Source organism: Coffea arabica, chromosome 10e (assembly GCF_036785885.1).
Source record: "Coffea arabica cultivar ET-39 chromosome 10e, Coffea Arabica ET-39 HiFi, whole genome shotgun sequence".
NCBI lineage: Eukaryota > Viridiplantae > Streptophyta > Magnoliopsida > Gentianales > Rubiaceae > Coffea > Coffea arabica.
The window spans coordinates 20,221,871-20,236,373 of NC_092328.1; the positions used below are offsets into that span (position 1 = coordinate 20,221,871).

The 14,503-nt window shown below is 33.5% G+C and overlaps 1 protein-coding gene across 1 annotated transcript; it reads right to left on the reverse strand.

Annotated features, from left to right (window-relative positions):
- Positions 1–815: 815 nt before the first annotated feature.
- On the reverse strand, positions 816–8,639 carry LOC113712486 (tetratricopeptide repeat domain-containing protein PYG7, chloroplastic). The gene is made up of 5 exons (XM_027235940.2): positions 7,772–8,639; positions 6,669–6,723; positions 3,899–4,191; positions 2,232–2,378; positions 816–1,265 (listed from the first exon to the last, which is right to left on the reverse strand). The coding sequence occupies exons 1-5, from the start codon at positions 7,949–7,951 to the stop codon at positions 984–986; spliced, it is 957 nt and encodes a 318-aa protein (XP_027091741.2). The 5' UTR covers positions 7,952–8,639; the 3' UTR covers positions 816–983.
- Positions 8,640–14,503: the final 5,864 nt, after the last annotated feature.

Genomic DNA, 14,503 nt, shown 5'->3' on the forward strand with positions numbered 1-14,503 from the left:
AAAAAAAAAGAAAAAAGTTTCTGGTGTACATCCTTCACTACGCAGTTCAGGCTTGGAGTTAAGCCATTTGAAGGGAGTCATTTGGGAGTAAAGCCATTTGAAGGGAGTCATTTTGAGTATTCATCCATCATGCCTCAACTAAATAAATCACTTTATTCAAACAATTCTTCTTCCCCTTTTGCTGTGTATAAACTAAACCGACATTCAAGATATTACCAATCAGATTTTTCGTTTGAAGCCCATCGTCTTGTAACATCTGGCATTTAGTTCCTCATGCTTGATAAGAAAGATTGAAAGCGTGGTCCGAAAGAAATTGAAATTGAGAATTCCATTTGCTTGATAAGAAAGACTGATAGCGAGGTACAAAAGAAATTGAAGTTGAGAATTTCATTTGCAATTGCACTTCAAGAGCATATTCAATGCCTAGGCTTTCAGTTTTGACACCTAACAAAGATTATGAAACAGATAAAAAAGTTTGCAGGTATTAAGCAAAGATTTACCGATGAGAATATACAAGGGTTCAACCTCCGCCTTGAGTTGAACAACTCTAAAATGCAGTAGAGAAGAGGGGAAAATAAATTTCAGAGTTTTACTTGGTAGGCCCTATGCTAAACCTAATTTTAACAATTTTTGTAAACTTGTAAGCCTGATATGATAATCTTACTTCTTTTCGTAGGATAATGTGCTGTAGCTCGATTAATAGCTGATCAATTGCCAATGAATTGCACACATGTCAATCTGTGATAAGACGAACAATGTACTCATCTTTTCCGTAAACCCTCAGTAGAGCAAGATGGCTCATTCAAGATCATACCTCAAGGACAATTAAACTCATCATGGTTCATTGATAGTTGATACCACGGCATAGGATCTGTTTTGAAAATCCAGCTATTAATGTTTCAAAATTTTGGCTGGAGCAACTATTAAACCGGTAAAGTTCAGACAAATAACGACAAAGTTCCTAAGGATGAACATAATAATAATCAACTCTTCTTGGATTTCACAGGAACTCCTTTGTACACTTTCACTTTTTCCTTCAAGGCATCTCGCTTAGGACGTGCAATTTTGTTGTTAGGATCAAAAAGGAGAACTTCTTCATATGCTTTAAGGGCAGACTTGAAGTCTTTCTTCTTCTCATAGGCATCACCAAGGTTGTTCCAGGCAGTGACATAGCCTGGTTGAAGTTTTACAGCATTTTCAAACTGGGCTATTCCCTTCTCTAATTTTTCATCACGGATGTAACTAACACCAAGGGCGTTATAAACCTGTTAAAAGTTGGGGGAAAAAAGAATAATTATGAAAGCATGCGAGAGAATGTTCATGAGAAGTCATGAACAGTACATGAATTTGATTTCATTTTCTAATTTTAGTTTAATCAGTCAATTTTATCAAATCAAGGCATTTCCACATTTACTTTCACATGGAGGATAATGCCCTTATAGTTACAGCACAAGCAATTTAGGATGACTAAATGTCAACCTCAGATGAAAAGATTAAGGAAAGATCCTGAAGGATTTTCTAAAATCTCGACAAACAGAGGTAAGCTATGAAAAACCAAGTCACAAGAAACTAAATTTTAACAATGATAATAAGGAGAAATGGAATTAAAATCCTGTAATGCCTCAACAATTGTCCATCTTAAATTAGTCAGCGACCTCCACCAATTAGGATCATTTCATATTCTTGCTACAATGACCAGTTACAAAATTCTAATACAAAATCTATTGAAATGTATCCAAGACCAGTGATATGAGGTACTAGAATGTGCTGGTAATAGTCTCATCTATTTATCAGCTACTTCGATTCCACAAAAGTTTACAGCACTTTTCACTTTCTGAAGCCAGTCCTAAATTATTAGTTTAGCTGTTTCAGACATGAACAAAGTAATTAAATTAGTCAAACTAGGGTCTTTCACATTAAACTAGCTGTCTCAGCCATAAATTTTTTTTTTGGGTGACCCTTTTGAATTGTTTATCTGTAGATTCAACCTCTTTTTGTTAATCTCTTCATACTGGAAACTTTTCTTGGGGACGATGGGGAACATTATCTGACTATCACTCATTGCTTATTGTGCAACAAACAGTGGAATTTTAAGATGGAATTAACACAGAAATAGTAACACTGATCTCTTAAGATGAGGGACCAAAAAGTTTCAACCAGTTGGTTATGGAAATGTTGGAAAAGCAGTTATGTATTCTTGGAAAACTGGAAACTAAAAGAACTTATCTTACTTGAGCAAGATCCTGATCGTCACCATCCCATCTCTCAATTGCCTGAAGCAGGTACTTAGTAGCTGCTGGATAAAATTTTCTTCTCAGCATCACTGCTCCAAGTTCAAAAAACTCCGTTGCACTAGCATCTCCACTTCTAACCTGTTCCTGAAATTTATAAACTAGCATGAGAGAGAGAGAGAGAGGTAAAAAGGGGAAGAGTTCCTATAATTATCCATAGTGTACCACTGGACGGCACAATTAGTGAATTGCAAATTGTATTTAGACTATATCAAAGTGAATTTAAACTATATCAAGAAAAATTTTTAAGTTATGCAGAGTAAGATTGAATTAAGTATTTAAGTATTTCATTAGTTGACAGGTTAGGGAAAATAACCAAGAAATCAGTGCAGTGAGTTCAAAATAACAAGATATGCCAGTTGAGAAAAGACACAATCAACAAATGGATTGTGGAAGTGTTAGATGCGATTATGATTTAGTCTCCCCTCTATTAGCTTGAGCTTTTAGATTTCGTGACACCTCAAGATGTTGTCAAAGTATGCAAAGTTTTTAGGTAAAGTTCGCAGAACCACCTATTCCAAATAATTGGTTCATTGACAAGAACCTAGCTGGTAACCTAGACTATATGATTTAAGCATTTGGTCCTGGAAATTACACTCCTTCCTAACATTTTAAGCTTTTAGGTTAACTGGTAATTCAACACCAATGGACACCATAGGGCTAACAGTCAATGGATTAAAAAGATTTGTCAGAGTAATAAGCATTCTAGCATTAGAAACCAGCTGTATATGGATTAAAAAAAAGTGTAGTATATTGAGTGAAATAGAAACTAGCTGCTGTAGAACACTACACAAGTCAGCAATTGAAGAAAAGGTTCAATCCATGGCGAAGGAGCCTACTGACTTTGTCCAGCATGTATCACTTTCCACAAAAACCATCTTTACTGGTTGACAGGGATTGAAGTGGCATTTATCTTTTTCTTTAGGATTGAAGCATTAATTCAATTCAACTAAAAAAATTTCGATAAACATATTTCACAGTATTCACATAATTTAACTTTTTTCTGCAGAGATATTTGTTCAAGCCGTATAGCACAACACAACTACCTTTAGTCTCTGGGATATCTCATAGTTTTATTCCATTTTTCAATGTTATTCTATTTTGTCTATGCAAAATTAGGATCACTTATCATTTCCCTTTTAGTATTGCAATTGAACTCAGATTGAAATTTCTTGACATGAACACTCTATGCTGAAATCAATGTATCATATAGTCTTCAGATACTTATTGGATCCGATATACCATCATCTGGTTAACTAGCTTACTCTTATCTACTTTACTAAATCAAGCATTCATTAGATGGAGGTTTACTTAATTTCTTTAGTTTTGACAAATGCAGATTTCTTTAGTATTAGATAGGGATAGAGTTCAAAGGCCTCTTACACAGTTTAATTAACAACAAACCTTGAATCCTATGGAAACAGACTTTACGAAATGGTGTTTACCCATCACTCATAGTTATATAGAAGATATAATTGGAGGGGATTTCCTTGTTGGATAATGACTGCTACATGTTTGACAAATTTCTCTGAAGTTATTCCTCCAAGACATCTTGCATACTAAAGTTTGAGATAACAAGCTTAAAAAGATCTATTAAAACTGCTTACTTGCAATTCTTTTGCAGAAAGATCAAGCTCTCTTCGGACAAGTACTTGACGGATTACGAAAAAGCTTCCAACCCCAATCAACACCAGTAGCAGAAGCAAGTAGGTGAGCTGAATTCCTAATTCAAACAATTCCCCAATCTCAAAAACTGCATTCATTCTGACATTTTCACTTGCCAATGCAGCTTGTTCAGACACGAACCATGATATTGCTCCATAAGAGAGCTCCGCTGTGTAAATTGGTTTTCTATCCACAATAGTTAAATCTTCACTATGTGGTAGGTAACTTGAGAATTCTGCAGCAAGATAAACGTGGCAGATAGATAACTTCTTTACTAGACAACTGACTCGATACATCAATAGGGAAACAGAAAACATGGAAGTAAAAAGAAAATTTTTTTTGAGTACGATAGAGGAAACTTCAACTGCCTCAAGAGATTAACAATTTTTACCAATAGAGCATCAAACGTCATTGTCTACTAGCAACTATTGTAAACTTACTTCAAGAAGCCTCAAGGAAAATATCCAAATGGAGATGCATGGTGATTATTAGAAAAAAATAGTCTCAATTTTTGCAATAGCCTGGTAAGGCTTCTTCTACTGCTAGTTAAAGTTGCCATTGTTGAATTTTCTCGAAAAACGACCATGATGTTTTTATTCATTCTTCAGCCACATATCAAATCTGTAATAGCTTTTAGTAAGAAAGATGATTTGAAGTTTCAAGGTTTATAACTCAGTTCATCTACCAAGGACGTGCTTCTGATTTCCAGATTCCAAGAGCATGAATCTTAGTCCTCTCCATGTATAAGATTCTCCTTACAAATATGTGTTACACTAACTTGTATACCTACCTACCTGTAGCCTCTCAAACTAATAAACACAAACCAATCCTTGCAAAGAGTAATTGCTTATTGTCTAAGAATCCTTGCTTAAATATTAACTGCTTACTAAAGTACAAGAACTGAATTATAAGCCTGTTTCCTACAACTGATACCCTGACAAATCGATGGTGATTAGAGTCTACTCTCTTCCAGAGTAAATTGTAGTCAAGTCCAAAGGGAATGACCTAAAACAATGACAAGACATCAACTGTATATTGGAAATTTACCATTAGCTATTCCCTTTTAACTATGCTTCAGTTCAATTATTGATTTCTGTGCCAACAGTTGGACTGACAATTAAAGTTGACATTTCCATGGAAATTACAATCCAAAGAGAGGTAAATAGGCTTCAATTCTCTATAGAGGGAATTCCAACTCAAGTGTGCAATTTATTAGTTCAAAGCATAGATCAATAACTGTTAATGTTTAAACAGATACCAAAAGGGAATAAAACCTTGGAGTTGTTTAAACTCAAAAAGTATGAGCCAGTTAAAAATGGAAAAGGTCATGTTTGATGTCACTTATTTTCATAATTCAGAGCAAATGTCCACAATATTCTCCACCTTACACTGGCATGTCTGCTCATCATTCTTTAGACATTCATCTTGAGCATCACGATATATTCTAGAGCACCTTTTTCTCATATTCTTAGTTTTTTCCAATGGTGACTGACATGAGCATTTCCATTGGATACTGAGAGGTGAGAACTTTAACTTACCTTATATTGAGATAAAACCACTGGAAGATAATATAGTAAGCTTCAATTTATGTAATAAATTATCAATCTTTCAAAAGAGAAAATCTCATGATATTGATGCTTATGCTCGCCGTGTTTCAAGGAAATCCAGAGCTCCTTTTGTCCTCAGCATTATTACTTTTGTTTTCAGTGCCGAATGACATGCGGATTTTCACTGAATACTGAGAGGTGCGTACTTTAATTTATGTTACATTGAAAAAATGAAAGATAACAGTAGAGCTTCCATTTATGGAAGAAATCAAGCTTCAATTTATGGAAGAAATCATCAATCTTTCAAAAAATATCAGACTATCAATGCTTATGATCACTGTGTTTCAAGGAAATCTTGATCTCAGGTTTGACGAGCATTATATTTGTTTTAAAATTAGTTAAATAATCCATTTAATAAGAACCAAACGTAGATGAAGAAGAATAAAGAACACAAAACTAGTCTGTTAACTTTTCACATTTACTATAACTAGGTTTATTGCAATACGGATGTTTTATGCACTCTTCAATGGGTTAGATAACAAAGTAAACATTAACACTTTTCTCCTATGTATCTGCTACCCTCAATAATCCTCTAAAGTACTCTTCGCTTCTCTTATTTCTTAATAAGCGTAATGCCAGTAACCTAAAACTTCAGCCAGGTTTGACTAGATGACTTGGTGCTGGCAATATGGAGTTAGCATCTTCAGGTCCAGAAAACTTTACGTGTCAGACAAACTGTCTGCAATGACTCTTATATTGGAAAAATTGCAGCAATTTGCGGAGCAACAAGAAAAGGTCTTATTCCTTAGAGTCTTCTTGCCAAAATTAACGCCTGTTTGGTACTAACCATATAACATAAGTGGAAAGTGAATTTATGTTTAAACAATTCTAACCCAAACATCTAGTCCATGATTGCATTAACACAGATATTCAATAGTAAAATGTTCAGAGGAAGGCTCCAAAAGTAATTTAAGCCCCAGTCTCAGAATGGCACTGTCAAGTGCATAGGTTGACAAGCGAGATCTGAACCAAAATATGGTTGGAAGTTTCTTATCATTCTGCCAATGCACAATGCCCCTTGCATATTTTGCTTTATGATTGGAAAGTGTGTCATAATAACAGATATACTCTGAAATAAGTTATGAGATAGGAAAAAAGGAGCTACCATCTAGTCTTTGTAATGGCAAGAATGAAAAGCTGCTCACTTCCCTTCCGAGTATCTGTGGCCATCAAAATGATAGAGAAACTCAGAAGCTGTTTTACAAACAGGCATGACTACACTATGAACCATTAGTTCCTGCAAAGCAAGCACACACCCACACCCCTCCCTCCCTCCGCAACCCCCACCACCCCCCCCCCCCACACAAAAAAAAAAAAAACTAGTAAGGAAGGGGAGGCGGGGGGTTTTCACATTTGGCACAAATTAAATTTACAAGGAACATTATTCATAAGAGATCTGTCTCCCACGGCATAAGTCAGAAATTTTTTGAGCTCTGTTTGTAATCAATTAGGCAGCATGCAATTTGCTTGGACTGCTGAATATATCACAGTCAAGTACATAAACTATACACCATAGAACTTCCAACTCAAAATGATAAAAATGAACAGAACTGCAAAAGCGTGTTCCATTTTGTATAACTTGATCGTTTGCCAACCAAAACTAATTGTGTGGCTTTCATCACTTCAGACATACAAGTACAAATATAGGCTCTTAATAGCAAGCATCGCACACCAATTAACTGACTTGAAAAACGTACTTTTAAGACTTCGTCTAGCCATTTCTAACAATAGCTAATTACACCATATATGAAGATTACTAAAAATCGGATACATTTGGTCTCCAATCTCCCATTCAGAATATACAAGAAGATAAAGGTTCTGGTGCATTCTACCTAAGACTAAGAGCCAAAATCCAATGCTCTAGTAATTAATTACTAAATTCTTGAAACCAATGGAGCAGGAATTGATGCATGCAAAAAATTTAATATCTAAGATAACTCCACCAAGTGTAACTTCTGTGTCAAAAAATAAAAAATCACCATAAAATTCAGAAATTGCATGAATTTGGCACTCAAATAGAAAAGTAAAACAACCCACTATCCAGAAGAAAGCATTAATCTTATTAATGAAACTATAGAAAATAGGAAAATCATTACCAACAAATTCAAGGCTACATATACAAAATCAGCCCGAAGTAAAGAACGAAGTAAATAAAAAAAAAAAAAGTATATACAAACCTAAGATCCAAATAAAGGAGTGTTTAATAACCTGAAAAGAGAGGAGCTTCTTTGGAGGTTTCAATCTGACATTGAGAGTTGTATTTGTACATGGCCACTGAGGAACTGAAGCTGAGAGCTGAAAATTACTGTTACATTTGTGGGTTGCGGTTAGAATTGGTGGTAAATGCTGCAAGGGTGAGGAGATGGTAGATTGAACCATCGTCAGCATTCTCTCTTCTTCGCCTACGTATCTGTCTATCTATCTTAGCAGCGGTGTTATACACAAATCAATCTTGAAAGCATCAAGATTCAACAGTGGAAGTGCTGGGGTGGTTTTAGGATCATGTTTTTCTTTTTCTTTTCTTCAGAGACTCCACTTTCAGATAAGTTTAGTTTGTCTTTTCCAGATAAGTTAGTTTATCTTGACCAACCCCTCGTGTGCTCGTTTTACAGCAAAAACTTGGATAGACCCGGTCTGTGACCCCACAGCTAGACCGATTGATGGAGAATTTGTGCTAAACATTGAGAAACCAGAATTCTCAGCAAATAATCATCTCTTCTCTTCGTTTCTTCCTAACTCACACGACGCTAACCCTAAATCAACCCTTTCAGCCTGCTACCACCAGCCGGTGTTCCATTGATACGGCCTCCGCCGCCAACACCTGGACCCATTAAGACTCCATTTTGCAGTTTATGATATCCTTCCACCACTCTATTAGATTAAACCCTTAACAGCAATTGCTACCTTACCTCCTTTGCTTTCCTCCTTCACCACCATCACCGTCTAGTACCCCTTGCTATTGAGGAAGTAGCGGCAGTGCCTGCCAAGAGGAGGATATCTGCCAAGAGGGATCCACAATGATTTGCATGACCCTTTTCTTCCTCCTTTCAAGCCTCAAAACCTCATTCTCTCCACTAAATTAAAGGAAATTTTCCCCCACCTCCAAATCGTTATAAAGATATCTGTAGCCTGTTATGTTAAGTGAAGCTCATAAAACTTTTTTCTTAAAAAAAAAAAATCATAAATTTTAAAGAAAACCCAACACACATAATTAGAGAACAAAGCTAAATAAATTTAGAAGAAGAACAAACATGAAGATTGGGGGATGTGTAGATCTTACTAGAATGGTTCGACGGAGTATTATGTGGAAGAAAATAGAAAGATATGTTCGCTCTGATTTGTACAAAGGAAAAAAACTATAAAAAAAAAAAAAAAAAAAAAAGATAAGAAAAAGATTTGAGGGCCAGGCACGGAGTTAACGGTTATGATGAGGAGTTTTGAATTCAGCAGCAGGTGATGTTGGCAAATTCTTGACGACTTGGTCTACAAGTGGAACCTTAGATCGGATCTACTCAAATTTTTACCATATTTTGGCCTTACTGTGGAGCATGTATGGGCAGTTCTGATGAATCTAATTAAGTTGAATATTTAAATGTTTAAATTTCTTTGTTTATTTTAATGCTATGGAAATTGTTTCTTAATTCAAGTAATTTATTTACAGAGTTTGTAGCTTGAAGTTATTTACAGATAGAGTTCAAAGCTAAATGAGTTAAGACTAAACTAAACATGAAATTTTAACTAACTATCTTCATGTGTGATTGATTCCTTTGCAACGCATGAAGTTTATTGAATTTTTATTTTTTGGATGTAAATTTAAATATTACACTAATTGAGTCAAGTTTAAATCAAGCTTAAAATTTTAATGAACAGTACATATTATTTAAAGGGAAAAGAGTCCCAATGACCCTCCAACTCTTTCCCAGATAAAGTTTTAGCCCTCCAAAAATTAATGATAAAGTTTTGACCCTCGATCTAATAAAATAACATATTTGTAGCCCTTCTGTCAAATCCAACAGTTAAAATTGATGGGAAGTATCATTTCGTCAGACACGCGATCAAATATCAAGGGCATGATAGTCTCTTTCCCAGGACAGAGTAAAAACACTTTCACCACTGATTTTCGCTCCAACAATTTCCACTCCTTTTGCTCCAAAACCCTAGTGCAAAAAAATCAGACTACTCAATTCCGATGTTGCAGCGAAAGTGCTAATTGCCGGCATCGGAGGTGTGTTACCGTTGATTGTGTGGACAATAACAGCGTGGTGGCGGAGAGGGTGGTGAGGAAGGAGGTGGTGGGCAAGGGGTGGCTGGATCACTTGAGATTAGAAATGGACAATCTAGGAAAGGAAATTGAACAAGTTACTGGACGAGATAGTGCAGGAGGCCGTGGTTGAATTGACTGGCAGTGTGTGACGAGTTTTTTTTTTCCCCTATTAATTTATGAACTATCATATTATGTGTATTTTGTTGTAGTATCATTTTTCCAGAGAGATGGCCCACATTCGTCCAGCCCATCCCCAATTCTTTACTTCAGCTCCGCTTCTAATATCGTAATGTGCATCTGTTACCTGCAGTGTCAGAGATTTATCTGTAGGAAACTGTAACCTGTTCGGAGGTTCGTCACTGGCGGTGGCATAGGTGGTGTGGTGGTGGAGGAGTAGGTGGGGGCAGAGGTGACGCTGCTGCCTGGTGGGAACAGAAAGAGGGGAGGCCTGCCTATGAGGCAGTGGGGGTAGAAGCAGAGGAGGAGGAGGAGGAGGTGGAGGAGAGGAGGTGGAGGAGAGGAGGAGGAGGGGTGGAGTGATTTTTCCTTGGATTGGATGATTGTCGGGGAGAGGTTGGGCAAGATATATGCCATCCCAGGAGTTCCCGAATAACTAGCAATTTGGCAGAATTTGTGTTCTTCTTCTATTTGGCAGAATTTGTGTTCTTCTTTAGAGACTATAATACCCTTGATATTTGGTCGTGCGTCTCACGAGATGATGCTTCCTGTCAATTTTAACCGCTGGATTTGATAGAAGAGCCACAAATATGCTATTTTATTAGATTGAGGGCCAAACCTTTATCGTTAATTATTGGAGGGCTAAAACCTTACTTGAAAAAGAGTTGGAGAACCATTGGAACTCTTTCCCCTCACTTAAATGTGGTTTGATTTGTTAGCAAAGGAAGATTCTTTTCGAGTATGTCGGTCACATTTAGGTGGCATTTGGTTCGCACATCGGAATCGGATTCGGATTCGGAATCGGATATCTTGGGTTTGAAATGAGGTCATTCATTCCAATACATTTGTTTGGTTCAAGTACCTGGAATGTGTATCATTACTATAGTTGATGTTTGGCTCATCGACTCTTTCGAAATAGAATATAATAAATATATTATAAACCACATAGTAAATGATAGTTATTGGCTCTTTGTAAATGGGATTTAAGAAATTTTCACTAATTAAATATATTAGTATAAATGTATTAGTAAATTTAGTCTAACTAATTAATAATTTCTATTAGTAAACATGTATAATTATTAGTATAATTGATAATATTAATTATATTACATAAATTAATATACATTATATAATACATATAACTAATAATATTATTATTATAAGTTTGTAACTAAATAAATTAAATATTATATATATAATTAAATATAAATATACAAATTTTATAATATAAATATATAATTATAATTATATAATATATACAAATATTAATTATACTACTATTTTATATAAATATAATATATATTACATATTAAATATAGTTATTATTATATATTATTATATTTAAAATAATAATAATTATTATAATTATATAACTTATTAATATTACATACATGTATATATTAAAATTATATGCACATATAATATACATTTATAAATATACATATATATTATAAATATATTATTATATAATATTAATAAATTTATAATAAATATTATATAGGTATAATTATATTTAACTAAATAATTATAATATATAATTATATAATATAATAATATCATTATTATAAGTTTGTAACTAATTAAATTAAATATTAAATATATAATTAATTATAATTATACAAATGTTATAATATAAATATATAATATATAATTATTAATTTTACTAATATTTTATATAAATATAATGCATATTAATATTAAATATAGTTATTATTATATATTATTATATTTAAAATAATAAATATAATTATAATTATATAATTTATTAATATTATATACATGTATATATTATAATTATATGCACATATAATATACATTTATAAATATACATATATTATAAATATATTATTATATAATATTAATAAATTTATATTATATAAATATAATTATATTTAACTAAATACTTATAATATATATTTATATAATATACTAATATTATAATAAAATATTATAATTGTAATATATTATATATATGTATATGTAATAATATAAATATAAATATAAATATATAATAAATATAAATATTAATTATACTAAATATTATGTAATTATAAGATTTTGGAATCACACTTGGGTTTTGGACAAAACCCACCCTTTTACTAGGGAATGGAGAGATGCCAAATTTTTAGAAATCATTCCAAAATTTCAATTCCCATACCAGTGAACCAAACATCAGTTATGGAGTTTATTCCATTACTTACCTTTTCCTTTTCATTTTAATTTTTTAGTTTTTTTTTTCCATTTTCTGTGGTTGAAATTTGCGTGGTTATATATTTCGCAGGGGAATGTGGGGTGAGTGAATTGAGAAGTGGGCATGGGCCCGATATTTATAGTTTCCTTTATTAGTGTCATTGATGCGTCCAAAAAAGATTTTTAAAGCAAATTGTTAAAAAAGTTAATTGCAGTAAGCTCCCTAACATTTCCAAAATCACTTTGCCCACTTAAGTAATCTTTTTAGTACTTGACTCATTTTGTCGATTAAAATCAAGCTTGACCATTAAATAATAGCCAAATTTTCAAAACGACCCTTACTTTCATCCATAGGAAAACATTAGTTTGCAATTTACCACCAAAACTAGGAACTTAGTTACACAGTGCCCATTAAAGAATTTTATAGGTAATTTACCCCAGTGTTTTAACTATTTTATTTTTCTTTGTTCCTCTCATTTTTCTCTTTTATTTCTTTTGTATCACTATTAATAATTAACTAATCACAAGCTCCAAGTTTTATGTTCATATAGAAACATTTTTTATTTCTAGATTATGTATACTTTGTAATGCAAGCAACAAACCAACTGCATCCTACAACAAATTAGTGTTGGAGTTTATGATAAATTATTTCATGATGAAAATTAACAAATAATCAACATCCCACAAAATTAAAGAATAAGCCAAAGAAAGTTAAGGAAACTAAACTTTACAATATGATAAATTATATCTTACTTGTCTTACAAAGCATCTTTCATTTAGAAATTATATTATTTAAACAAATGCATAACAATAAAATTTGTGATTACTCATTTAAAAACAATAATATAATTTTTATTAATGGTAAGAGAGAATGGAGAACAATAAGGATATTACGAGAGAGAGAGAGAGAGAGAGAGAGAGAGAGAGAGAGAGAAAAGGAAAAAAGAAAAACAAAATTTTTAAAATGAATTCAGAGATAAATTCACTATAAAAGTTCCTTGGGAGCTTATTACAAAGAGTACTAATAGAATGCAATTGCTAACTTTAGAATACTTCGCCATTTATCAAGCAGTTACTTTTTGCGGTAAATTTGAAAGGCAAAGTGCTTAAATGATTATGTTTAGGGGCTTACTACAATAACCCTTGCTGAAATTGTATAATATCTTTGCAAATTTGGGATTCCACATATTTTGTTTTAATCAAGGAGTGATACACAACGTAGTTAACTAGTTGGAACAAAGTTCTAGATGTTTGAGAGTAAAAGTGCAATAATCATGTCCATGAAAAAGACAGCACTAAAAGTCGGACCTTTTTTGGCATTCAAAATTATTCATAACCAAAAAAAAAAAAAAAACAATCAAATCCCAATGGTAGACCTGGAATAAATCAGGCTAAGAAAATCATTTGCAAAACAAGTAACGTACAAAATGATTGAAAGAGATGGGCTTAATTTAGCAAATCAGGCCAAGAAAGTCATTTGCAAAACAAGTCACGTATAAAATGATTGAAAGAGATGGGCTATTTAGTAAATCACTCAACTGTCACCCACCTACAAATTGAGTTGGATGCCGAAGTAATTGTGAATTTGATCATTAATCATCACTTCTCAAAATCACAACCTTTCCGCTGTAATTTCTGATTGCAGGCCCTCTTGGACAGCTTTCAAGTGTTACGGGTTGTTTAATTTCTTATAAGTCAGCACAACGTACGATACTAGCGATCGTTCAAAATTTAAATTATGAACGGTTAGCTAATTCAACCTAAACATTAAGTGCGCGAAAATGTGCGGAAACTAGAGTCGTGAGCAAAGAAAGAAAGTATCGGAGGCAAAGGAAAGTTTGTATTACACTTGTGAACACTTACATATGGTTGGTTACAAATGAGGGGTTTTACCCTATTTATAAGCAAGTCAAGAACCTATACAACTCTCTAGAGAATTTTAGAGACTTGCACAGAGTGTAGGTACTTTTTTTGTGTAGGTACTAGATCGAGGGCCTACACAAAAAAAGTACCTACACTCTGTGCAAGTCTCTAGAATTCTCTAGAGAGTTGTATAGTTTCTTGACTTGCCACCTTGTGTAAGTGTTCACAAGTGTAATACAAACTTTCCTTTGCCTCCGATACTTTCTTTCTTTGCTCACGACTCTAGTTTCCGCACATTTCCGCGCACTTAGTGTTTAGGCTAACCTAACTAACTGTCCATAGTTTAAATGTTGAACGATCGCTAGTACCGCACAGCGTGTTGACTTATAGGAAATTGAGCAACCCGTGACACAAAGGCACCTCTAATAGACACATCTACCAGGAAG

What these genes read in the sequence shown, in the direction of transcription:
- LOC113712486 (XM_027235940.2), bottom strand. Translation starts at nt 7,951, where the DNA reads ATGCTGACGATGGTTCAATCTACCATCTCCTCACCCTTGCAGCATTTA. An exon ending in GCCATTACAAAGACTAGATG is followed by an intron (nt 4,192 to 6,668) that starts GTAGCTCCTTTT and finishes ATCTTGCTGCAG; the next exon opens with AATTCTCAAGTTACCTACCA. An exon ending in ACGATCAGGATCTTGCTCAA is followed by an intron (nt 1,266 to 2,231) that starts GTAAGATAAGTT and finishes AACTTTTAACAG; the next exon opens with GTTTATAACGCCCTTGGTGT.